Source organism: Pseudonaja textilis, chromosome 1, assembly GCF_049901715.1.
Source record: "Pseudonaja textilis isolate UNSWEBS1 chromosome 1, rPseTex1.2, whole genome shotgun sequence".
Lineage (NCBI taxonomy): Eukaryota > Metazoa > Chordata > Lepidosauria > Squamata > Elapidae > Pseudonaja > Pseudonaja textilis.
Genome location: NC_141990.1, coordinates 187,312,418 through 187,337,198, shown reverse-complemented (window position 1 = coordinate 187,337,198; position 24,781 = coordinate 187,312,418). Strand labels below are relative to the sequence as shown.

Here is a 24,781-nt window from a genome sequence, read left to right as displayed (position 1 = left end):
CTCCACAGACCCTTCCAATGAAGTACAAGGAAAGAAATTCATTGAAGCTTTGTTACAGTAAGACTTTAGATTTTCTGGAAAAAGATCTTACAATTTATTAAATCTTTAAAAACAACATGCAAATAACCTATATGATGTAGACAGATGGAATGCTTGCACCTGGCCATTTCTTTTCCTGAAGACTGAAATGTGCAATAAAGTATGCAATACTAACTGTGAACTCATTCAGAAAAAACATTCTAGTCCCAAAGAAATACTTCAACTTGGAATGTATCAATACATGTATTTTATGCATACCTGCTGTCCAGAGAACCCCTTGCATTTTCTTTTTCTTGCTTTTTGCCTTTACCCCCCGATTTTCTTAGGCCCCTGAAATTATATTCAAAAACTTAAGCACTTCATAAACCGTAACTGCAATCCTTACCTAGGAGTAAGACTTATTAATGAAGGCACAGACTTGAATAGACATGCACAGGATTGAATTGTTCTAATGTACTTATAAGCCAAAATATAGCAGTTTATCACTCTATCACTGATAAACACATACATCACAATGTATTTTACAGTTTGAAACTTTCACAATAGAATATATGCTACACTGAATACTTTATAAAATTTTATTTGCTGAAGAATGAAAAATGACACATTATAATATAAATTAATAATATAACATAAAGAAAAATGGTTTCCTGGCTGCCCAGATATCACCCAACCCTAGGACATTCCAAAATTCTAGGCCACAAATGACTTGATTTGCTCTTTTTGGAGTATAATGGTATTATCACGCAGAATTCCTATGACTTATATACCACCAGTGGTTCTGAATACTTTTTAGCATTAGTTATGTTAAATTGTCTTTTACCTTCAATTTGCTATGTAATAAAAAAAACCCGATCATTATCTTTCTAGATTTTAGGCTACTTCAATCACATTATATGCAAAGTTCTAGCTCTCTGGAGAAAAAGTAGAGAAGTTCCACTTTTAATTAAATCTAGATACAAATGATAGCTTCTTTACAATGTTAAAAGTCTGAACGAAATAATTTGGTTTCATTATTTAAATGTAAACAAGTAGTCCTCGCTTAGCAAGCACAATTGGGTGCAGAATTTTGGTCATAGGTTCGCCTAGGACCTGCCTTGATTTTTATCACTATTTTTACAATGGTTGTAAAAATAGTCACTGTGGATCACCTGGTCATTAAAAGAATCCATTCTTTTGATTGGTTATTTTTTTGCTGAAAAATGCCAGAAACTGGCAAAAACTGTCACAAATTATAGAGTCATGGTGATGGGATGCTACAACCAATCATAAAAAGAAGCCAATTGCCAAGCTCCCAAAATGTGATTACATGACCATACAGAGGGGAGTTTTGAGGTTGGGTCATAATTTTGAGTCCATCGTAACTTTGAAAGGTCATTAAGTAGCTGGTTATTAAGCAAGGACTGCCTGTATCATGTATAGAATACACACTAATCATATTTCATTCATATCCTGTTAAGCAGCAAAAAAAGAAAATTAATTTAAAACTAACTTAAGTCAAAATAAAATCCAAAACTCAATCTTGGAAGATAAATAATACTTTCTAGTGGCATACGGCCAAAAAAAGTTTCACATGATAATAGAAGAAATTCCTAGACACACTTGAAGAGATATTTTAATAAATGTATTATTACTTTGAATGTAAGAGTGGCAGTTTAATAAACCAATGCAAGAATATTAACTTTCTGTTGTTAAAACCAAAAAAGTCATACCCAAAATCTGGAAAACGTCTTTTGTATTTCCCCACAGAAGGACCATCCCCTAATTCAGCCTTTTCTTCAGCTCTTTTGTCATCTGTAATAAATATATTTACTGACATAAATTATGTACCATAATGATAATTTAATCAAAGATGAGAAAAAATAGAGCAATTCTACATAAGAATAAACAAGATTTTACTGAGCAAGACTTTAAGGTGATAATGCTAAACTCATAGATCTTAAGAATAGTGAATAAAGTACAGTAAATAATTAACAGGAATAGGAAAATTAAAATAAGCTTTCCTCCAAGATAAAAAAAAAGACACCATGTTTTTAAAGAACAGAGTCTGAAACAAATTGAGAATTATCTTTGCAATTACCAATGGTGAAGATAAATAAAGATAGCTAGTTCTCAAGACAGGGCCTACTAGCTACAAGTTATCTATTCAAGTTTGAAAAAGGCACATAGTAAGACAGGAAATGATGCCCACCCAAAAGTCGAAGAGGAAAAATCCTGCTGTTGTCTAGTCCAGTAAAAAACTGGGCAATTTTGGGCCAGTGAATCTCTCTCAGCCCAATCCACCTCATAGGACTGTTATAGGAAATAGGAGGAAGATGTTGTGGGATATATTCATCATTTTTGAGTTATTTGTAAAAATAATAAAGGCAGGATACAAACAAATAAGTTCCCAATAGCATCTGAAATACTTTAAAATCTAGCCATCAATGACAAGAACCGCTACTGCTCAGAGAAAAAGCTATAAATTTTTTATCTACAGGGACACACTAAAAAAAATACAACCCCCATAAAGGATCCTCAATGTAAAAAACACAGAGTACAGTAAATTACCGCTGAGGACAGTTTTAGGAAATTGTATGAATCCCCTCAAGCCAGAATGTTAAGAGTGCTTAATGATAGCTAAATATTGAAAAGCTTTTTCGTTATTCTAATTTTTTCATCAGCAGTTTTTGAAGGCCAATATAGGCAGGTCCACAGAGAGAAAGAGAGATTCTGTTCATAGAACTCAGGGGCCATTAAATCCTTGTCTCATGACTCACTTCACTGCATTTTCGATAGATTTCTTAGAAGCTTTTCTCTGTATTAGACCTTTTATTGCCAGGCCGCTCAGGTGAATTTTACGTTCAACATCTCTTATCAAATAAAGATTTCAAAATAACAGTTACTAAAATTGTATTACTAGCATTTATAACATGGGCTAATATAGTTAAAACATGGGTAAAGTAAAGAATGATAAACAAAATAATATTATCATTTCCTTTCTTTTTCTTCTTCTGCCCTCTTTTTAAAGAATTTAAGACCTGGATTATTAAGGTAAAACATATATCCATGCATTTGTAATACTACTTAATATCCTCTTTATTTTTAAATTAGACCACATAAAACCTTAATAAAAACTTTTACTTCTGACATGACTTAATGCTACATTATCCCACACTGTAACTGTCTCCAAACGCATCCAATTTCCAGTCACCTGCTATACATTTGTGGATGAAAGAATGTTTGGTGTTCATCTTATACTGTAAAGCTTCAATGATAATGAAAGCATTGTGAAGTAATGGAGGGATAAGTAGGGGCTTGAACAAAAAAGGTTCAAGAAAATATATATATATATATATATATTCTTGAACTCCATAGAAATTCTCAAATCTTCAGGATATGCAAAAATTAAGATTTTAAGAATCTTGAATAAACTGCAGCAAAATTGGAAGATTGGGATTATAATTGAGAAGTAAAAAGTTTTTGAGTAATACTGAAAATATTTTTTTTGTGAAACTTTTTGGTAACAAACAAGAAGGCCTAAAAATTGCATTAATAAGTAGTTCCAAGCACTGACAATATTCCATGAAGTCTTGTCAAAAACAAGCTACTTCAAAAATTGGTTAAAAACACTGTTGCAAATCAATTTTAATTTTTCTTTCCAGTACTGTTTAATTTGTCTGATCAACTCCCACGCTCTCTAAATCCGGTCTTTTTGAAAATATCTTGATATATTCCAAATACTGGGGATACAGCCAAGAAAAATATGCACACACTGTATTTACCATACTGCAATAGAACCAGAGTCATATTAATAATCTTGTTGATGTCGGCCCCAAGTGCAATAATAACAGGATACAGTCAAACTATACATGTTCACATTCTGACTCCTGAGGGAATCTACAATTACCCAAACATTAATTGTAGTCAACTCTTTTCAAACATTCGAGGTATCCAATATGCATGACGTATGCTGTTGTATCAAAATCATTTTAAGATAATAGGAAAAGAATTTCATATTATTTAATGTGATCCTCCATTAATTTTATCAGATTAGGATCTTTAAGTTCTTTATAGCCAAGGCCTAGAGGTAACTACTATGAAATTCCTCCAAACTTACTATAAAGAGTTGTAAGCTAAGGAGCAACAGATAACTTTTCTGGAACCTTTAACCATTATGGTGCTTCAAAAGAAACAACTATATGTTCATTTACAATGAAATAAACTACTAATGTACTTAACTTGGATATATTGCTAAGAACCAGGGTGAGATTTTTTTAAAAAAATTAAGGTCTTAAAAACACATTCCTCAGAGTTTTGACCCAAAGTGATAATAGTATTAGAGTTTATACACACACATACAAAAATTAGATGCTATTTTGAATATTTTATTATGTTACAGAACCATCAAGCTTATTATAATTAAAACAATGAGATAAAATACAGTGCAGCAAGATGTCCCCCCCCAAAAGGCAAGAACAATGCACCTGTCAGCTATGGAAACCATATTAGCACCAGAAGCTTCCATGCTGCCACATTCTTGAACTTGGACAGTTGGGAGGGGGGACTTCATGGAGCGTTTATAGATAGACATAGCATTCTTCTTTAAAGTCAAGGTCATGTTATTCCTGCACCTGGTTGAGGAGTGGTTAAAGGGATGTCTCAAGTTGGAATGGATGGTGATTGGGGCATGTGATGGAATGGTGGGTGCAGGGGGTGGATTTGTAATTTTTACTTATTGGAGGAAAATCTGGAAATTTCAGATTCGGGTTTTCCCAGATGTGCCAGTATAACTACTCTAATAAAAGGAAACTTTGAGAAAATGCCTATCTTGGAGTTTTTAACTGGAGTTGGGTTTTTCTGGAACCCTGACAGCACCATTCTAAAATGCAGAATATTCTGGTCCACATAGTATACACCAAATTAATTTGTTATTAGTAAAGCATAAATTCTACAGGCTGCATGTGCACACTTACCAATGGCTTGTATTAGCTCAAAGTCTTTGTCTGCCAGAAATATATTTTTAACTGTGATTATCCATGACATTTTATGGTTAAATGGTTCAGTTATATCTGTGACCCAATTGATGTTACAGTAGTACGTTGGTACTCAACATTAATTGGTTCCAGGAGGCATAATGAGTACTAAAATGATGCGTATCAAACAATTTTTCCCATAAGGAATAATGTACTGAGTCACAAAGTAGCTGACATTAGCAAGCTCTAGCTTGTGATCAAATATCAAACGAGTACCAGGACAAAATTTTCACATCAAAATGCACTGAATAGCAAATTTAATGAGTTTCAAAGCCGTTGAGTACCAAGACACCAAGCTGGCGGGAATAGCCAACATTCCAGAAGATAGGCTTAAGACACAGACGATCTTGACAGGCTTGAACACTGAGCACTATCTAACAAAGTGAAATTTAATGGTGAAAAAAGTACGAGTCTACATTTAGGCAAGAAAAACCAAATGCACAGGTATAATATAGGTGATATCTGGCTCAACAGTAATAACTGTTAGAGAAATCTTAAGAGTCCTAGTGGATAATCACTTAAATATGAGCCAGCAGTGTGCTGCAGCTGCCAAAAAAGCCAATGCAGTCCTAGGCTACATTAACACAGGGATAGAATTAAGATCACGTGAAGTGTTAATATCACTTTATAATACCTTGGTAGGATCACACTTGTAAAAAAGATATTGAGATTCTAGAATGGGTGCAGAGGAGAGCAACAAAGATGATTAGGAGATTGGAGGCTAATGCATATAAAGAATGGTTGCAGGAACTGGGTATGTCTAATTTAATGAAAAGAAGGACTAGGGGTGACATGATAGCAGTCTTCCAGTATCTCAGGGTCTGCCCCAAAGAAGAGGGAGTCAAGCTATTCCCCAAGCACCAGAGGGCAGGACAAGAAGCAATGGGTGGAAACTGATAAAGGAGAGAAGCATCCTAGAACTAAGGAGAAACTTCCTGACAGAAACTTAATCAGTGGAAAAACTTACCTCCCGAAGTTGTGGATGCTCCAACACTGGAAGTTTTTAAGAGGAGATTGGATAACCATTTGCCTGAAATGGTGTAGGGGTTTCCTGCCTGAACAGTGGGTTGGACTAGAAGATCTCCAAAGTCCCTTCCAACTCTGTTATTCTATTAAGGTACCACTGTACTTTTTTTTAAAAAAAAACTTTTTGTCTTGCATAGTTGAAGGGTCCACTCCAGAGGCGGCATTCAGCAGGTTCTGACCAGTTCTGGAGAACCGGTAGCGGAAATTTTGAGTAGTTTGGAGAACCAGCAAATCCCACCTCTGACTGGCCCAGCCTCAATCTATTCTCTGCCTCCCGAGTCCCAGCTGATCGGTTGGAACTTCTTTTGTTGCCCTGCACAGGAGAACGGAGCTGGAAAGCAGGTTAGGGAGGGAGGGAATGGGGATTTTACAGTAACCTTCCTCTGCCATGCTCACCAAGCCACGCCCACAGAACCGGTAGTAAAAAATTTTGAATCCCACCACTAGTCCACTCATTTTAAACTGGTATTGCCCAGTCCTACATATTACTTGCCAAAATTTCAACAGGGTATATGACAATAACTCTCAATTTGAGCCACAGTGAGGCTTATTCCAGACAGTAGTCAACATTATAATAAAGAAACAAGAATGATCTGGAACATGTGGGAAGTGAAATCCATGACTCTTAGTAGTTACTTGTAATTTATGCAATGAAATCTTCCTGGAAGCCCTTGCCATACAAATATATTCATTACCTTACAAATTACAAATGTTTACGGTAATTGGATGGAATAATAAAGATGAAAAAGCCTCTTAAAATATAAGTCAACTGCTGTGCTGCATTTATCTTAAGTATACATCTTATACCAAGTACTCAAAGTAATAATTGATTATCTGTCTGGATTGTCTTTCACCTCCAAAATGGGAAAAGGTCATCAGCTGAAAATACTGTTGGAATTTTTATGTTGTGATAAAGAAGTCAATATATATAAACTAAAATGTCCAGTCCTTATACTTTTCTAAATGTTGTTACAGCATCAAGTGATTTACTGCAAATTATAGAATATATATGTTATATATAATATATTAATAAGATTGGAGATAGACATTTCTAGTCTATAAAATGCAAAATATCATCAGCACATAATAAAACTAAGGAGGACAATCTTCATCCCCACACTTCTCCAAGAAAATCTACAGGTTCTGTGACAATGAAGACATAAGAAATTATTTCGACCACAATGATAGCCCAGTTGGATGAACGTAACATAATCATCTTAATCTTACCTTTATTCACTTTCCCCTTTCCTTTTGATTCTCTTTGCTTAACATTTCGGCAATATCCAGCAGGAGAATTTGGAGCAGAATCATCATTAGGTAGTGACTGAGCTATTCCAGCAGTGTCTTCTGTCTGCAGTTTATACACTGGAGAAGAGTGCACAGAAAGTGGTGGACTTGGTTCTAATAAAAGGTCACTGTTTTCAGCACACTCCAATTTATCATTTTTTTTATCGGTATCGTTTTGCTGTGATGAAATGACTTTTTCTGTCACATCTGGAAACTTACTCAAGGTATTTTCTTTTGTATCATCATCAATATCCTAAACCATAAGTAAGAAAACAACATTAATATTCTAAGCAACTTTAGGACTATGATTTTTCAACACCCAGATTTTCCTATATTGCTAATTTGTTAAAGCTGTTATCCATAATACACTGTAAATCACTTTGCTGAAATAACTTAAGGTAATATCAAGCCAGTATCCTTTCTGCGATGCCTTCGTTGTGAAAGTTTTCTCTAGAAATATTCCCTTGCTGCATACCACTCTTTCTTCATAACACCAATTTAAATTGCCTAAGTTGTCATACCAAAACCTGTTGCTTAATTTGTTACAATTTCACTTTCAACACATCTTTTCATCTCTGTATATTAACATATATAAATAAGCAATGTAATGTATATTAATATGAAATAAAATATTAAATGTAATTGTAATTACACATATTATGCAAACATTATATTGTTTTTAATAACATTCATAATTATTTACATTATTATGTAGTAACATGATTAAACATTGTCTCTCTCTCTCTCTCTCTCCCCCTCCCTCTCACCCTTTCATGTGTATATGAGATATATCTTTTATATGCATGTATATATGTATGTATACATACACATATAAAAGGCAGCCAAAATAAATAAAATAAAAAGCAGTAGAATATCAGTTAAGAATTCAGATAAAAAGAAGCAGTCATAATTCAGTATACAGCATTTAATAATTAAGAAACGAATAAATCCTGAGTGTGAAGTCTTAAGTGGCACTGGAAAACTAGTAGCAATGTAGCTAGGACAAGCACAATAAGGCAGCAGCTTTGTAAAGTCAAATCAAAACAACAAAATATCAAAAATATCTTTTGACATTTTATTATTCTTCTCAATTGGAACTGTTCAAATCTATGTATGCAGTAAAGCATATGAAGGAAGAGCTGTATTACCTAAACAGAAATTTTTAAAAAGATGGCAAAGATAAATATATGTCTTTTTCAATCATAATAGAAGTTACTTTTGTTTGATCCCTGTCATTTTTCTAATTTCTAAACATTGCAAAGTTTGTGATTCTTGTACCCTACAAAGGAGTTCAAAAGACTAACTTAATGTACAATGTAACTTGTAATTAATGCCAGATTCAAAATAACCATAAAATAATTTAATGCAATCTCTACTTTGTTGAAGTAGAGATAGATGCATTTCCAGCTTAAAAAAATCTTACATTGAGCCGTGGTGGTACAGTGATTAAAATGCAGCATTGCAGGCTAATTCTGCTGACTGTTGACTGACAGCAGTTTGGCAGTTCAATTCACACTGGCTCAAGGTTGACTCAGCCTTCTATCCTTCCACAGAAAAAACGAGGACCCAGATTGTTGGAGGCAATAGGCTGACTCTGTAAACCGCTTAAAGAGGGCTGTAAAGCACTTTGAAGTGGTATATAAGCCTAAGGCCTATTGCTATAGCTATATAAATAAATGCCAAATTACAGTGCAGGTCAACCTATTTTAATTGTCTGTTTCAACCTCCTAGCACTCCAGGTATAGTACTCAAGAGCATACTAAAACTTTGTTTTCATATATCTTAAACATAAACTATTATAAATCTTTATTTTCCCCCATAGTCAGCTGTTTCAATATAGATTATAGGGCTAATGACAAGCAGGGCTGAGCTGTATGCTTTAAATTGACTTTTAAAGTCCTTTCTATATTCCACATTAGTAATGATTTCCATAGAGCTGAAATAAATGTAAGAAAAAGATCAGTTTCATGAGTATTTCCTTAAGCAGTAGAAAAAGGCCTGTGAAATTATATACCTTCTAGCCAAACCTAAATCCACAAGCAAAATGTAACAAATATAATCATTACTTTATTCCATTCTACTCAATTTAAGTTAGCTATTTTCCAAAAAGGAAAGTACTTGCACATGCTGGAAAGAAATGAGACTAAAGTGATAATATAAAACCCCTTGTGTCCCTATTAACTGAATCTATATTTTTAAAGAACTATATATGCCTATTAGTCTAATATTCCTCACAAAGTCTGTCAAATGCACCAGCAGTTTAAATTTGATAATTATTGGAAAGCTGCAGAAGAATGAACGGTGTCTACATCAATTGCAAGACATCCAGAGTCACTTGGCTGAATTGGGCAGCTACAGAAAACGTATGAACGAATAAATGAATGTTAAATATGGCTAAAAACACTTGTTTTGAGAAGCTGAGAGAACAAAGAAATGAGAGACCTTTTAGATCATATGCCAGAAATGCCGAGTAAATGATATAGTTTATCTCATGTATACTTTAATCATAGACAAAGTACCAAGTTATACCTGGAAAATAAAATGAACACTATACCTGTGAGTTTCTATCTTTTTGTTTGGCACCAAGAGATTCCTTTAGCTTTGAACGAGAAGGTGGCTGACGTTTTACTTTCAAGGCAAGCTGGGCCTTAGCTTTATGAGCACTTGTATCTAACCTTGGTGGGTCTCCAACAAAGGTATCAAAATCTGTAACAAATGCATAGTCACTTATCAAAAAGTTACTATAGTATTTATTCATCACCCTATTTTATTATAAAATTATTCAATATTCTCGTTTATTTGTAATAATTAGACAAATAACAATTTAGATTCTGATATATTGTTTTACAAAAGAAGATAACTGTCACTATACCACCTGTAGTAGGACAACTTAATGTCATGTTATAAAAATGTATTGCAGTTCATTTAAGTGGTTTAACAGTCATTTAATGTCTGTTTAATCTGAGTCTGTTTAAATTTACAATGGTAACAAGTAGTGGTTACAATGAGACATTGTAGTCCCTGCAGTCCTGATTGTGGGCTTGCGAATTACAACTTCACAGCTCCCGTGATCACATGATCATGATTTGCAATCTTCTCTGCCAGCTTCCCACAAGCAAAGTCGATGGGAAAGCCAGCAGTAAATTGGAAGTCAAGGTCAAGTGGGATTCTCACTTGATGGCGGCAAGCAGGACTAGCCATCCCTAAACTGTGCAGTCAAGTGGTTTTTTGACTTATGACCACATTGCTTAACAATGGAATTTTTTGGTCTCAATTAACATAGTATCTAGCAATTAGGACTTTGCCAGAGGTTTCGATATCATAGTTTGCAGAGCATACCAATACATACGTTTATTACTCACCAGAAAAATCTAATTTCTCCACTGAAGAGTCAATTCCCTGCATATCATCCTTAATTTCAAAATGTTCTGCCAGTTGTTCAGTATTTGGCGTAACAGTGTCTAATAAAATACTATTTCCAAACATATAGGGGAGTTTTTCATATATTTTTAATTTGTCTTCAAGCTCTGTGATCTGAAGATGATAAACATCATTTTAAAAACTGAGACACATTTACAAAGACCTTTAAAATAACATTTAAAATATCATTTTGTCCAGACCTTCTCCTGCAAATTTTTTAATTGATTTGCATGTTCCTGATTGTTCTCTTCAATAATTTTTCTTTGATCTTCTTTTATCATGAGTTCTTCCCTGGGAGAGGGAACAAACATATCATTAGGCAACATAAAGGAGTAACAAGAAAAAAACTGAAGTTTATTCATTTCAGCTTGTTAGCAACCCATCATTTTTCTTCTTTAAAAAAAGAGAAAATTTCCTCTTACCTTCAATTCATTATTTATATTGTATTATTCATTAAGTGTATTTGCCTATAAATATATATGAAGTAATACACTTGGACAGATGGTGTAAATTGATATAGAGTTTCAACCTTTTCCCTGCCCTTTTTTCCCATCTGACCTTTGCTCTTTCATCTTCATCACGGTATCCCTTTCCCACCATTCCCCTTTGCAGAACAGATTGCCTCTTTTTACCAGCTAATACCAATCTCACGAGTATTGCTGCTGAGCTTAATAACCTAACTAAAATACAAAACCATCCCTCACCATAAAGATATATCTGCAGAAATATGTATGATTTAACGTCCTTGTATGCTACATACAGGCAACTTTTGGTAAGCATTCTGAAAGGAAAATATACCCTGGATTCTATTTCATTTCTTGTATAGTTAAATTCATCCGAATGTATTTTTTAATGGGAAGCACTATACAAATATCTTAAAATTAATTCTATGTTGAATTAATGTGGACATGGCACAATTCATAATTCACATTTTTTGTTGGTTTTTAAAACTCTTTTACACCTTCACTGAGAACATCTGGATGGTTTTTAGTATTTATCTGTAAATAACAAAAATATCATAAATGATGTCTTCTGGAGGACATATAGCTAGAGAAAGCTGGCTTAAATATTTTTCTTATTTGATATGCTTTTGCAACTTTGGAAATAGATTCTCTGTTTAAATGCCATATACTCTCCTAATTGTTTTCATTTTCATTACTTTTCTTTTTTACTATGCTATGTCTTTTAAACTATTACTCTTTCAAGCCACTCATGTCATTTGTTTGATGGACATGTTAGATAGATAAGTAATCTAATATTTTAAAAAACACAAGAATTAAGTTGTATTCGGAGGCCTGAATACCCATATTTTGAAATTGTTTCATGTTCTTTGAAAATAACCTCAATGAAATGACATCAGAAATGAGGAACTTATGACCTCTAGATATTACTGAACTATAACCCCTGGCAGCTTCAACTAGTCCATCCAATGATGAAAGACGGAATTGGGCAACAGCTGAAAGAACACATTCTCCATCTCTATTTTGATAAAACTGCAATGTCATCACTGCCTACAATATATCGTTTCAGTATTTGTTGCTTTTCCCTGAATTATGTAATTCATGTTGTCCTACATTTTTTCTCTTGTGTCTAAAATAAAGTGCTAATATCGTATGTGGTACTTTAACCTACACCAAGACCCTGAAATTAATTACCCACAAACATACAGAAACAAACATAGCAATAACAAACAAATTGTACATGTAAAAAATTACAAGCATAGATGAGCTTAACTGACAGAGCATAACAACACACTTACTTCTGCTGATATTCTTTGAGTAATTTCTTCGCTTTGTTATATTTTTTTTCCAGCACATCATATTGTTCTTGAGTTTCTTTAAGATGCTCATTTACTGTTTTGCATAAACTTTGGGCTTCTAACCAATAGGTTTCTAGCTTTTTTATTTTTTCTTTATTATCATCTATAGTTTCCTGGAGCTGCAATTTCTTTAACTCCCATTCAATCTTTTCAGCTTCTGTTGCTTTTAGCTTTAAAAAAGTTCAAATGATTAGACTTTAGTAATTACTCATTCATGTATAGATTAATTGATTAGATTTTAAGCCAAACAAGTAAGTTTCTCTCCAAAATATAACAAGGAACAATTACTAATTTTGCCTTAGTTTTAGGTAAGCTGCTGTCTATTTGCATAAAATCCACACAGATTAATTCATTTTATAGTAATTCATGCTTTTTTTAATCTCTGGCCATCTAATTTCTAACATTCAAACTGTTCTAACTGATATAAAAGATCTACTACCCTGAAAGTAAAATAAATATTTACCTTATTTTCCAAAACTTCATTTGTAAGCTAAATTTTATGGATATGTTTTCTATTTCTTGCTGATATTAATATGCTAGCTTTGAAACAAATGTTTTCCTCCTACATGATTACCTAGTTTCTTGATGGCAATTCCTTATATGTTGCACTATGTGAAGAATGTATATTAAATATACTAAATGAAGAATGCATATAAATAAGGAAAATGATCCTACTTGATATTGTCAAACTCAAAACTTCAAGGAATATAGTCAGCAATTTTTTAGTTTCATTGCTAGAAAAAAATCTACTGGATTACCTGTTACTTACTTTTCTATCACTGCAGCACTGTTAGAAACTGTTTTCAGTTCATACTGCAAAAATGTTAAAGTTTTAGGAATGCACCTGTGATTTAGATCAGTGGTTGCCAAAAAGAAAATTTTGGTGGTCCGCAGAGAAATGTCTTTCCCAAAGCACCCCACAAAGCAATTAATCCAGGTGCGCCAGAACACAAAGCTGCATTGCCCACATGGCCTGCGGGAACACAAGGCTTGCATTGTGAACAACACGAGGTAGTATGGGGAGGGGGAAAAGGGCAGAGTGGGGGAACTTGCCCAATGCGCCTGGCCTGGCCACTGGGCTGCTTCTTTCTTCTGCTTTTTGCTGCACGCAAGGAAAGCAACAAAAGACTTTCTTTCTCTCCCCCAAACTCTGCCAGAAATGAGTTTTTGGGACCCTGCAAGGCATCCTGCTCCAAGAGGCTGTGCTAGCGCGACAAGTTGAGACTCATTTCTGGCGGAGTTTGGGGGAGAGAAAGAAAGATTTCTGCTGCTTTCACTGCATGAAGCCAAAAGTCTCTCTCTCCCCCCACCCAAAGAACAGAGCTGGAGACGGTATCCTGCGATCCAAAATAAAGAATGATCGACAGGTATGAAAACGGAATGGGGGATTTTCCTGAAGACTTTTTGGGGGATTTTCCCAGGGTCTCTGCAGACACCCCGTTTTCCTACCGATCGATAGTTTTTATTTGGGATCGCAGGATACCCCCCCTTCCCCCTGAGAATGGAGCTGAAAAGCAGGTTAGTGAAGGAATGTGGCTGCCTTGGAGGGTGTGTGAGGGACCTGCGTGTGTGTGTGTGTGTGTGTGTGTGTGTGTGTGTGAAAGAGAGAGAGAGAGAGAGAGAGAAAGAGAGAGAACATCACTGCCAGCCCTCCGAGTTTAGATCAGATATTCCCCCCCCCCCAAAAAAAAAAAAAAAAGATCAGCAAGCCACCATCAGTCAAAATTCATTAGTGGTCTGCAGGATTTAAAATTATGTGTTTGGTGGTCCTGGAGGTCCAAAAAGTCGGTGACCCCTGATTTAGATTCAGTGATCCAAGTTATATACTATGTTTTAATTATAAGAAAGAAAATGACCTAGATCTTATTCTATAGAAAATTCATATACTATGAAATATGCTGATTGCCTTCTCTGCTATCAAAAATACAGTACAAGCAGTACATCTTATGTTGCACTGGAACATCTGTTTAATTAATTGGGGAAGGGAGACAGGACTTCTGTAAAAAGGTATTCCATACCAGAATATTAAAAATCTCAAAGTATCAAAAATTCTAAGCCATGTACCCTGGATGAGAATAAGACACTGCCCTTACTTACAAATGACAATTGTTATCCTTACAAAATAAATTATTCCTATCTATTTGTGACTTTCATTTGCTTACTTATTTTTATTTCAACAAGTACATCACATGTGTAATGAAATTCTACAGAAAACATTCCTCACAGATTAGCACAAATTGCATAATGTTTTCTATTTTTAGTTGAAATTAAAAATTTGGTTTAATTTTGTTTGCCTTTAATTTATTCATTCTGAATTTACAAAACTGAATTTAAACATATTTTTTAAAAGCATATATTGAAAATTTACCTTTTCCTTAAGTTGATTAACTTCAGCCACTGTAACTGCATGCTTTAATTGTAACTAGAAAAAATGCATAGAACGTTTTATTGAAGAAAAAAAGTGCAACTGATATTTGAAAATTCATTTTATACATGTTCACATTTTCCCCATCACATTGTAAGCAATAAAGTTTTATAATCTCAAAGTGCCCACTTGTTCTTCTCCTCAAGCAGAATAAAACCACTCATTTATTACATACTTACACTAGACCAACTGATCTCAAGATACTGCTAGGCTACAGTTCATAAATTACCTCACTACTAGCCATGATGGCTAAATCTGTTAAATGATAAAATTCAGCAATATCTGAAGGGACAGAGATTCCCAATCTCTGGCCAAATATATAAGATATATAAGTTTTGTCCAAATATAAGAGGCAGATTACTAGAACTAGTCAAGGAAGTAGGTATGACTTGTTTTTCCCACCAATTTTGCTGACATCCAAATTTCAGTCAGCTCTTTCTCTTTTTGAATTGTTTCCAGCTGATAATTATATGACCCATTTATGTAAGATAAATATGAATAGAGTCACTGTTTGATTCATGTTAAAGAATCATGATACTGTATATTGCTAGATAAAAATGGTTCCAACTGATATACTAATATGTTTTCCAATATACACTGCCTTAAAATATTTCTTTACATAATCATCTTTATTATTGTTGACAAGAATTATTCATTAGAAGGCTTAAAAGATAAAAATTAATTCTCTAAAGCCTACTATGCAACTGAATCAAAGCATATGCTTTATACAAAAAGGATATGCTTTTCTCTTTTTTCAAAAGACTTAGAAGAGCCTCAAAGTGTTATTAGCTAAAAGTACAGTGGAAGGAAATAACAGAGTCTGAAAAGGCAACTCCTTTGGAAGCAGTGGCTTTGGGTGGGGGAAGGGGCCAGTGTCACATCAACAGCATGGAGGTCACAACTGTTTTGCTGAGGCAGGCAAAAGGAATATGTTAGGAATAACATAGGTTACCTAACATAGTTTGGGTAAAATAATATATATAAACTATGATTGTAAGTTTAAGTGTGTGTCACTTTAAACTGCAAAGCATGTAATTTTGGGTGCGGTGTGAAACTGCCATAAGAGGGAGCAAGAGAACCTGTTTGATTGCTGACGATTCCTGGTTTGATGGATTGATGGTTTGTTAACTGCTTGTTTTCCCTACTGCTGAGTTGCTGAAGGAAGAGAGGAGTTTTGACTTCTTCATATCTCTACTGCAAGGAGATATATTCCTGGACTGATATTTGTAAGTTTACTGACCTCTTTTTCGACACTGGAATTTGCAACTGAATTAGTGAATGATATATGGACTGTTTGACTATGCTATAACTCTTACTGGAATAAACTATTTAACTAGCACAGTGTATCTGTTTTACTGAGTGTAAGCTACAAAAAAGTTTATCTCACATATTTTGCCTGCCTGCCTGACTGCCGTGCAGATTCTGCTAGGGTGTATCCCTAACAGAATATAGTGGAGAAAGCTGAGATTTGAGCATGGCAGCTAGATCTGGATTTTGCCCCAGAAAGGACTGAAGAATGGAATGAAAGAAATGGAGTGAGGACTGGGAAGAGGTAGAGGAAGAACATAGTGTAATCCCATAGGTGGTATTATGTGAAAAATGCTACATGTAGTGAAGAGTAACATATGCCCTTATTGTGCTTATATGCTTAGATTACTGCAATACAGGTACTCCTCAACTAATGACCACAATTGAGCCCAAAATTTCTGTTGCTATGTGAGACATTTGTTAAGTGAACTTTGCCCCATTTTACGATCTTTCTTGCCACAGTTGTTAAGTGATTCACTGCAATTGTTAAGTTAGTAACACGGCTGTTAAATGAATCTGGATTCCCCATTGACTTTGCTTGTCGTAAAAGATGATCATGTGGCCCCAGGATACTGCAACCATCTTAACTGCAAGCCAGTTGCCAAGCATCTAAATTTTGATCACGTGACCATGGTGATGCTGCAAAGTTCATAAATGTGAAAATGATTATCAGTCACTGTTTTCAGTGCCATTGTAACTTTGAACAGTCACTAAATGAACTGTTGTAAGTTGAGGACTACCTGGATTGAATTGATTCTGGTATTTTTCATGCATTAATGGTTTTATTATGATTTTGATTATACATTTATCACTTATTTAGATATGTTTACTAAATAATATTTCTCAATGAAACAGATGTATAAAATGGTTTTTCTGGACTTATTAAAACGAACAACATCCCCAGGATATTTTATATTTTGAATAGGAAGTAGAATTCCTACATACACATCTAGAAAATATTTTTAAAATACAATATATTCCATAAATTTTATTGGGTTCTTCAATTCCAAAGAAAACCTTTGAAAAAGATATCATTAAATTGTAACATCAGATTTTCTATAATAGTAAACTTCCTATCATCCATTTTAAGAGATAAAAAATTGCACCTACCTCTTTAAACTTCAGCATGAACTGTGTAGAATCCATATCTAATGGGAAGTTAATATCTTCATTTTCAGGAAGATAAAATACTTCTACTGATTTTTCTTGCAAATGTGATTCAAAAGAAACATCATCTTCATCATAATCTTCATCCTGAAACAATATTAAACGATATTTTATTAAAGCAATATCAAACTTTCTTAAAATATGCTATTATATATACATATGTTATTTTTTATATTTTTATGAACATGCAAAGCTTAAAATCTAACATTTTAAAAAGTAAATGCTTAATAGTTTATATTTACATATTTAATTGTTGCTTCATATGACATTTTAAACCATCAAATTTGGTTACATTGATCTCTGACCAAAATAAACTTTGAATCTGAACATAAAATTTGGCTGAAAGTATATTTTGAGCAAGAAATCTGCTAGTCCATGTTGCCCTACTGTTTTCACTTTGTTCCTCTTTTTGAGCAAAGGGGCTTTACAAATCAGGAAAACACAAATGGGTACAAAGCGTAGCAGAAGAAAAACAAAATGAAGAAACGTTACACTTGCCTTGCTTTTAATTTTTTTATTTAATGCTTAAATAAAGTATTTAATTTATAGTCCAATGTTATCTTTATAAGGGCACTAAGTATGTCAATGCAAACATAACTACACAGACTTCCATTTATTAAATAACAGCATTTATAAGAATAATATAAAATTATAGCTAAATTGTATTATGCCTAATGCTTTACTAACCAAGATGTATGGCTTATTGTTTCAATCAAGTACAGTCATTAACAATTTTTACTTTATCAGAAGAATCAATATAGCTGAACATGGGAGGTGCTGGGATTCACTGTTTATTTGTGTGGTTACAGGTTCCTCACCCCTAACAAACATAAATATCTACTGTCAACAACTCCTTTCAAAAGGATTTTACAGATCTATAAAGTGATCTTAAAAAAGAAACAATCTTCCACAATTAAACAGCAAAACTGCTGGGGAAGAAGAAATGGGAGAAGGAGAAAATTACCCATTGGATGAACTAAATTTAACTACTGAAACTGAACGACTACCTTATCATATACAGTATGTAAGTAGGAGAGACCAGGAAAAATTTATGTCAAGAGGATCACAACACATGGACAAAGGTATAAGAGGAAAAGGGATATAGCATTTATTTGTATGGTTTAAAACTCTGCCCAACTCAACCAATATGATCATGAGCGGCGGACAGCATAAAAGTAAATAAATAACAAGGAACATAACAGTAAACAATACATAAATATCAACTATAAATGGCAATGAAGGACACAGCACAGCAGTTACAGGGGACTCCCACTCAACCAGCTCCTAACGCTTGAAGGAAGAGACAGCTGTTAACAGTTTTCCTCAAAGCAAAAAAAGTTGGGGCCTGCTAAAAATCTTGGGGGGGATGTCAATCCAGAGAAAATGGGGCAACCACAGAAAAGGCAACTTTCCTAGGTCCCATTAAATAAGAAGATTTAAAAGAAGGAACCTGAAGCTTGTCCATGGTCGAAAGAAAAATGGAGACAGGGAGAAAAAAAATGCAGTTTAATAAGAAAAAGAAAAAAAGGAGAACAAAATGTAATAATTCACAGGAAAAACTGGGAATGACTTTGTTAGTCTATGAACGAGACAGAAGGAACAAATAATGTGGGATGGAATGAGGACACAACTCTCGACTCATGTGCCTGGTTTTTCTTGAAGGGCTCTGTCCCTTCCAATTAAAAAAAGTTTGACTTACCTGCCATGTATTCTCTTTATGTAATTTATGCAATTCATAAATTGCTGTCGGAAATTTTCTTCTTCCCCCACCCCACTTATTTCTCCCTCAATGGATGATCACCTTAGATAAGAATTCATGAATGATTTCTAACTGTCAGATAACCTAGATAACTTTTTCTCTCTGTTGCTCCAAGGTTTCTGGTAAACTCATTATACTTTGATACCTACAGGAAAAAGCTAATGTAGAAATGTTTTGAAAAGCAACAATTTACTCCAAACCCAACATGAGCAGGTATGTATATATTTATGTGTATGTATATGCACGTACACACACACACATCTTGTTACCTGTTCTGTTTCATGGGCATATTGCTGCTCATATAAGTATCTCTCTTGTTCTAATGTCTCGCTGATAAGCCGAGCTACTTCACTCTGAGTTCCTGGTTTTTCTCTTCCAATCAGAAATCTAAGGTGAAAAATTAACCAATATTAATGCATCAATGAAAAAAAAAATACAATGCTGCTTTTAATATTTTTTAATATACTATGCTTTGTTTTCTTGCAGAACATTTTGATAAACTCAGGTTTATGGTCAGAAATTTCAATGGAGGCAAAGTGCAGAATAATACTGGGATAGCAATAACACTTAGACTTATATACTGCTTCATATCACATAATGCTACTGGAGTATTCATATATCTGCGTTAATGGGCACAATATAAAGTTTTCACAGTCAACTTAACTATTTCTAAAACATTTGAACCAGATTATCTGAAGGACTGACTCATGTCCCATTAAAACTTGTCTGGATTTAAAGTCTTGTCTGAATTGAAGGACAGTACGTTTGGAAGATTTCCCTGCTGTCATAAGTTTCCACATGTGGCACAAAGCATGCACTTTTTTTTTTTTCATTGCTCCCAAACTATGAATAGCATTCTCTCAAGAGCTGTGTTTGCCTCTCATTCTCTCTAATTTAGAAAATTGATGAAAATGTACTTTTAGCGTTAACTTAATTTTATCTATTTGGACTATGGTTTTGTTACATGCCTTGAATACTCATTCAAATATACTGTAAATAAGGGAATAAATCAATGATTGCTTATTATATATAATTACTCATACCTGACAGTGCCTTTTGTATTTTTTAATACAGTTGCTGCAAAAAACTGGGTTACCCCCACCAGGCTGATCCCATCAACTTCAATAATCTGATCATTTACTTGGATTCTACAAGGCAAGGAACAAACATTGGATTTTGCATATTACATTATATTTGATGCAAAAAAAAAAACTAGGAATGAATATATACGTCATATTTATCACTTTCAATCAAGCATCTACATCATTTTCCACAAAGTAATGAGCAAACATCCTGTGACATAATTTTTTGTAACACTCAGCTTAGCATAAATAGAATATGTAGGTAAACTTGATGTGTGTGAGGCGTTTTCAATATCCACTTTCAAGGTTACACATGTTATATCTATAAGATCTGAATCAGTAAATGGCCCTATGAGTAGACTGGGTCATTAATCTTTCCATATACAGATCGTCCTCGACTTATGACCACAATTGAGCCCAACATTTATTGCTAAACAAGACAGTTGTTAAGTGAGTTTTGCCCCATTTTACGACTTTTCTTGCCACAGTTATTAAGTGAACCACTGCAGCTGTTCAATTAGTAACAGGCTTGTTAAATGATTCTGGCTTCCCCACTGATTTTGCTTGTAAGAAGGTCGCAAAAGGGGACCACATGGGCCTGGGACACTGCAACCATCTTTAACATGAACCAGTTGCTAAGCATCTGAATGTAAATCATGTGACCATGGGGATGCCGCAACAGTCATAAGTGTGAAAAATTATCATAAATCATTTTTTTTCAGTGCCGTTGTAACTTCACTAAATGAACTGTTGTACGTCAAGGACTACCTATAGTTCCCAAACTAGAAAGAATAACAAAGGACTTATAAAAGAAACGAAGTACTTATTTTCACTTTGGTAACATTATTATTTTCAGTTCTATTTTACTGTGATGACAAAACTATTCTTTTATCATAGACAATAAAGCTTATAAACCTTATTGGTCACTAAAATACAGGGCATTATTCTTGTTCAGTGCACTGTATCACTTTTTGTATTTTAATGGAAATTTGAAAACATGAAGTAACCAACTAAGAAGTCTTCACTACACCAATTATATTTTTATGTTCTAGAAACAAATATTTCAAATGGCATACAGATATTCCTTAACTTACAGTCATTTGTTTAGCGTCAAAGTTCCAAAAAGTGAAGTCACTGAAAAAAGTGACTTATGGTCATTTTTCACACTTACAACCCTTGTACCATCCTCACGCAATCAAAATTTGGGCACTTCACAACTGGAAGACATTTATTGCAACTGCACTGCCCTGGCGTCATGTGATCACCACTCGTAACCTTCCCAGGCAGATTCCCACAAGCAAAGTCAATAGGGATGCTAGATTCACTTAACAACCACATGATTCACTTAACTACAATAAGTTCCTTAACAACTGTGGCAAAAAAAATAATAAAATCAAGCAAAATTATCTTAAAAGCTTCCTTGCTTGGCAACAAAAAAATTGGGTTTAATTGTGGTTGTATCTTGAGGACTACTTGCACATGATTGCACATAGCCAACAGAGAAACTATTTCTGCATGTTCGGATGTCAAATTATCTTAACACAGTTAACTTAATTACTGAATTAATTAAGCATATTAATTCAAGTGGCTGAATTGGATTTAAAGAGTAAAAGAGGAACTTCAAATTCCAAATAGACATGACAACAAGACAGTTTAGACACATTATTTGTTGTGTTTAGATACTGTTCACAAGTTAAATAAAATCCTTGGTATTTACATTGGTATATACATAAATACTTTGGAATACATTTGTAATTTCAACTTCCTATACTATTTTAAGTTTGGCATATAAATTATGTCTTTATTCTAGTTTGTTTTAAGTAGCAAGAATCTAAAAAAAACCCTATGATTTTAAATTTAAAAATCATAAAGAACCCAGATTGTCCAAAGCTTTTCTCTCATATGGAAGTAGAATAGAAAGGAATGGGAATTGAAAGGAACAGGAAATTCCAGGTTCCATATTCCTCATTTATTATACTGTGCAAAAAGCAGGCCAAACAAACAAGAAGTCTTAACTGAAACTTACCGGCCATCTTGCTGAGCAGCACCGCCTTCAGTTATTGTTTTTACAAAGATACCCAATTTTTCCAGTCCCTGATCTGCACCAACACCCATTCCTATTATACTGATACCCAAGCCATTGTCACCTGTAAGAAAAACACAACAAGCTAAATCCTATTTTTGTAACTTGGTGAGCATGCTGTCATCATAGCTAATGGCTGAGACTAATAAAATGACGGGGACAGCTGGGACATAAATGAAGGAATTTCACAGTGGGACACAATGATTTGGAGCCCATCTGAAAGCCTACTCTGAAGCAACAAAAGCAGGAAACACAGCTTACTTCTTGACTTCCACTACATAAAGATAAAAAAGTATTTGTTTCATGCAGTGAAGCATCTTCATCATGATATTTGGGTGTGAGGAGGATGTGGGAGAACTGAAGAATCTTTCTGACAATTTGCATCCTTTTTTTGCAAATGATGTCAATGAAATCTATTTTGAATAGAATTCCATGTGTTCAGTCAAATCCTAAGGAGGAAACCTCAGCGACCACTTGTCCCCTTATTTTGGATTCTTTGGGGCTTGCAGAAGAGTTTCAACACAACGGATTCCATAGGAATATATAATCAACTAGAGACTCTTGGCAATTCACAATTATAAAAACACTGCACAGATGGGAGAAAAAATGTCCCCAGAAAACGAATCTTTTAACATTCTCTAGTATTTTCTGGAAGGAGAAAATTTTTGAGAGGAAATAATTTTACGAGGCCAGAACTGGATGGAAAAAAATAGCACTTCCTGGCTTAATGTGTCAAAACTAGCACTGTTCATTTTACAGGGAAACGTATAGGCAAACAATAAAGGACAAACAACAAAGTTATGTATTTCTGACGGTTAGTACTTGCCATTATGTGAGCTGCCACATTCTGCACTAATTGATGTTGTGGTGTCTTCAAAGCCACCACAACAGCAATGTGGAGCACATTGCAGAAATCTAGATAGGCAGTGATCATGACATGAGTTACAACACAAAGACAGTATTGTAGAGAAGTAAGATTTGGGAATCAGCTGGCACTAGATCAGGGTTGTCAAACTCGTGGCCTGTGGGCCGGATGCGTCATGCACTGGCCACACCCATCCTCGGTTTAGCGAAGGGAAAAAAATCATGATACGTCATGTGACAACACGAGTTTGACACCCTTGTACTAGATGAATGCCCTCCCAGCCACAATCTTTTTCTGCCTTTCAAGCAAAAGGTAGCCCCCCCAAATTGCAGCCATGCTTTCATCAGGGGTTATGCCTGCCCCTTGATAACTGTGCACCAAATCAAGAATCACAGTGGATCAACAGACACTCCCTTTTGCAATGATTCAATTTTAGGTTCAATTTTAGAAACAAGAGTTTCACAGGATTGCATTCTCTCTTGACAAGTAGTAGTCTCTTGTGGTCCTGGAAGTAGTCCTTAATTTTCATCTATCACCAGCACAGGTGTTATATGCCAGAATATGTTTGCTAATCTAATTAGACTACAGTTATCTATGTCATCATTGTATCTCTTCTTGACTATTGCAATCTATTTTACTTTGAATAACGCCCTAAGTCACAAATGGTAGGTAATGTGGCAGCTAAGTGTAAGTTATGTAATTTACAAGGATCACAAGATGCCAGTAGAACTTGCTAATTGCTCACTGGCAAAAGTTAATGTGTTACTATGACCTTTAAATCTTTAAACAACTTAGGGACTATTTGCAGTCATATGAATAGCCAAAGATGGCCTTTTTGAAGATGTCCATGCTTTCAGAAACCTGTCTATCCAGCACTTATTGATTCTAGGCTATGGAATACAGCACCTTGGGGGCTGGGTTGAGTTCCCACTAGTGTAAAAAAGAAAAAAAAGGATAAAGATAGACCTTCTTCATCAGGTCTTTAATGTTTAATGAATAAAATTTTGGCATTATTTTTATGCTTTAAAAGTAATAACTTCTTTGATTATTTCCTTAAAGCTAAGATAGATATTAAAAGACAAATCAACCTATGCTTAAACAAAAGCTGAAATATTGATGTATTTAAAGATTCCACAGAATAAAGTACAATGCCAACCTAGGTAATATTTCTACTATTCCTACAGACTTAAGAACTGGAATTTGCATTACCCAAACTAAGGGATTCAGTTTTAAACTTGGTGCTACTTAACATTACCATTTAAATTTTGGCTAACATTAACCCTAATTCTCACCCTATTTTTCTTGATGCATTCAGAAAACATAAATCAGATAAAGTCTGAAAGTTCATACATTACCTTAAAGTTTGCTAATGATGTTGCCTCAATATGAGTTTTGAGTTTTCTCTCATGACTAATATATAAAAAATGTTTGCTTTTTATAATGCTTTCAACTTTTATAAAATATTTTCCAGCCCTTATACATCCAA

General features: G+C 34.3%; 1 protein-coding gene across 2 annotated transcripts in view; it reads right to left on the bottom strand.

The window, feature by feature from the left end:
* LOC113434069 (neurabin-1-like) overlaps window positions 1-24,781 on the bottom strand; it is a 51,641-nt gene that overhangs the window by 15,407 nt on the left and 11,453 nt on the right. For both annotated transcript variants that reach the window (XM_026697048.2, XM_026697050.2), the window contains exons 4-15: window positions 22,374-22,494; window positions 20,309-20,413; window positions 19,535-19,652; window positions 17,450-17,593; window positions 14,975-15,028; window positions 12,547-12,776; window positions 10,988-11,078; window positions 10,730-10,901; window positions 9,922-10,073; window positions 7,308-7,620; window positions 1,752-1,833; window positions 298-369 (exon numbers count right to left, since the gene is read on the bottom strand). In XM_026697048.2, the coding sequence (XP_026552833.2) occupies window positions 298-369; window positions 1,752-1,833; window positions 7,308-7,620; window positions 9,922-10,073; window positions 10,730-10,901; window positions 10,988-11,078; window positions 12,547-12,776; window positions 14,975-15,028; window positions 17,450-17,593; window positions 19,535-19,652; window positions 20,309-20,413; window positions 22,374-22,494 (1,654 nt within the window). The remainder of the gene's footprint in view (window positions 1-297; window positions 370-1,751; window positions 1,834-7,307; window positions 7,621-9,921; window positions 10,074-10,729; window positions 10,902-10,987; window positions 11,079-12,546; window positions 12,777-14,974; window positions 15,029-17,449; window positions 17,594-19,534; window positions 19,653-20,308; window positions 20,414-22,373; window positions 22,495-24,781) is intronic.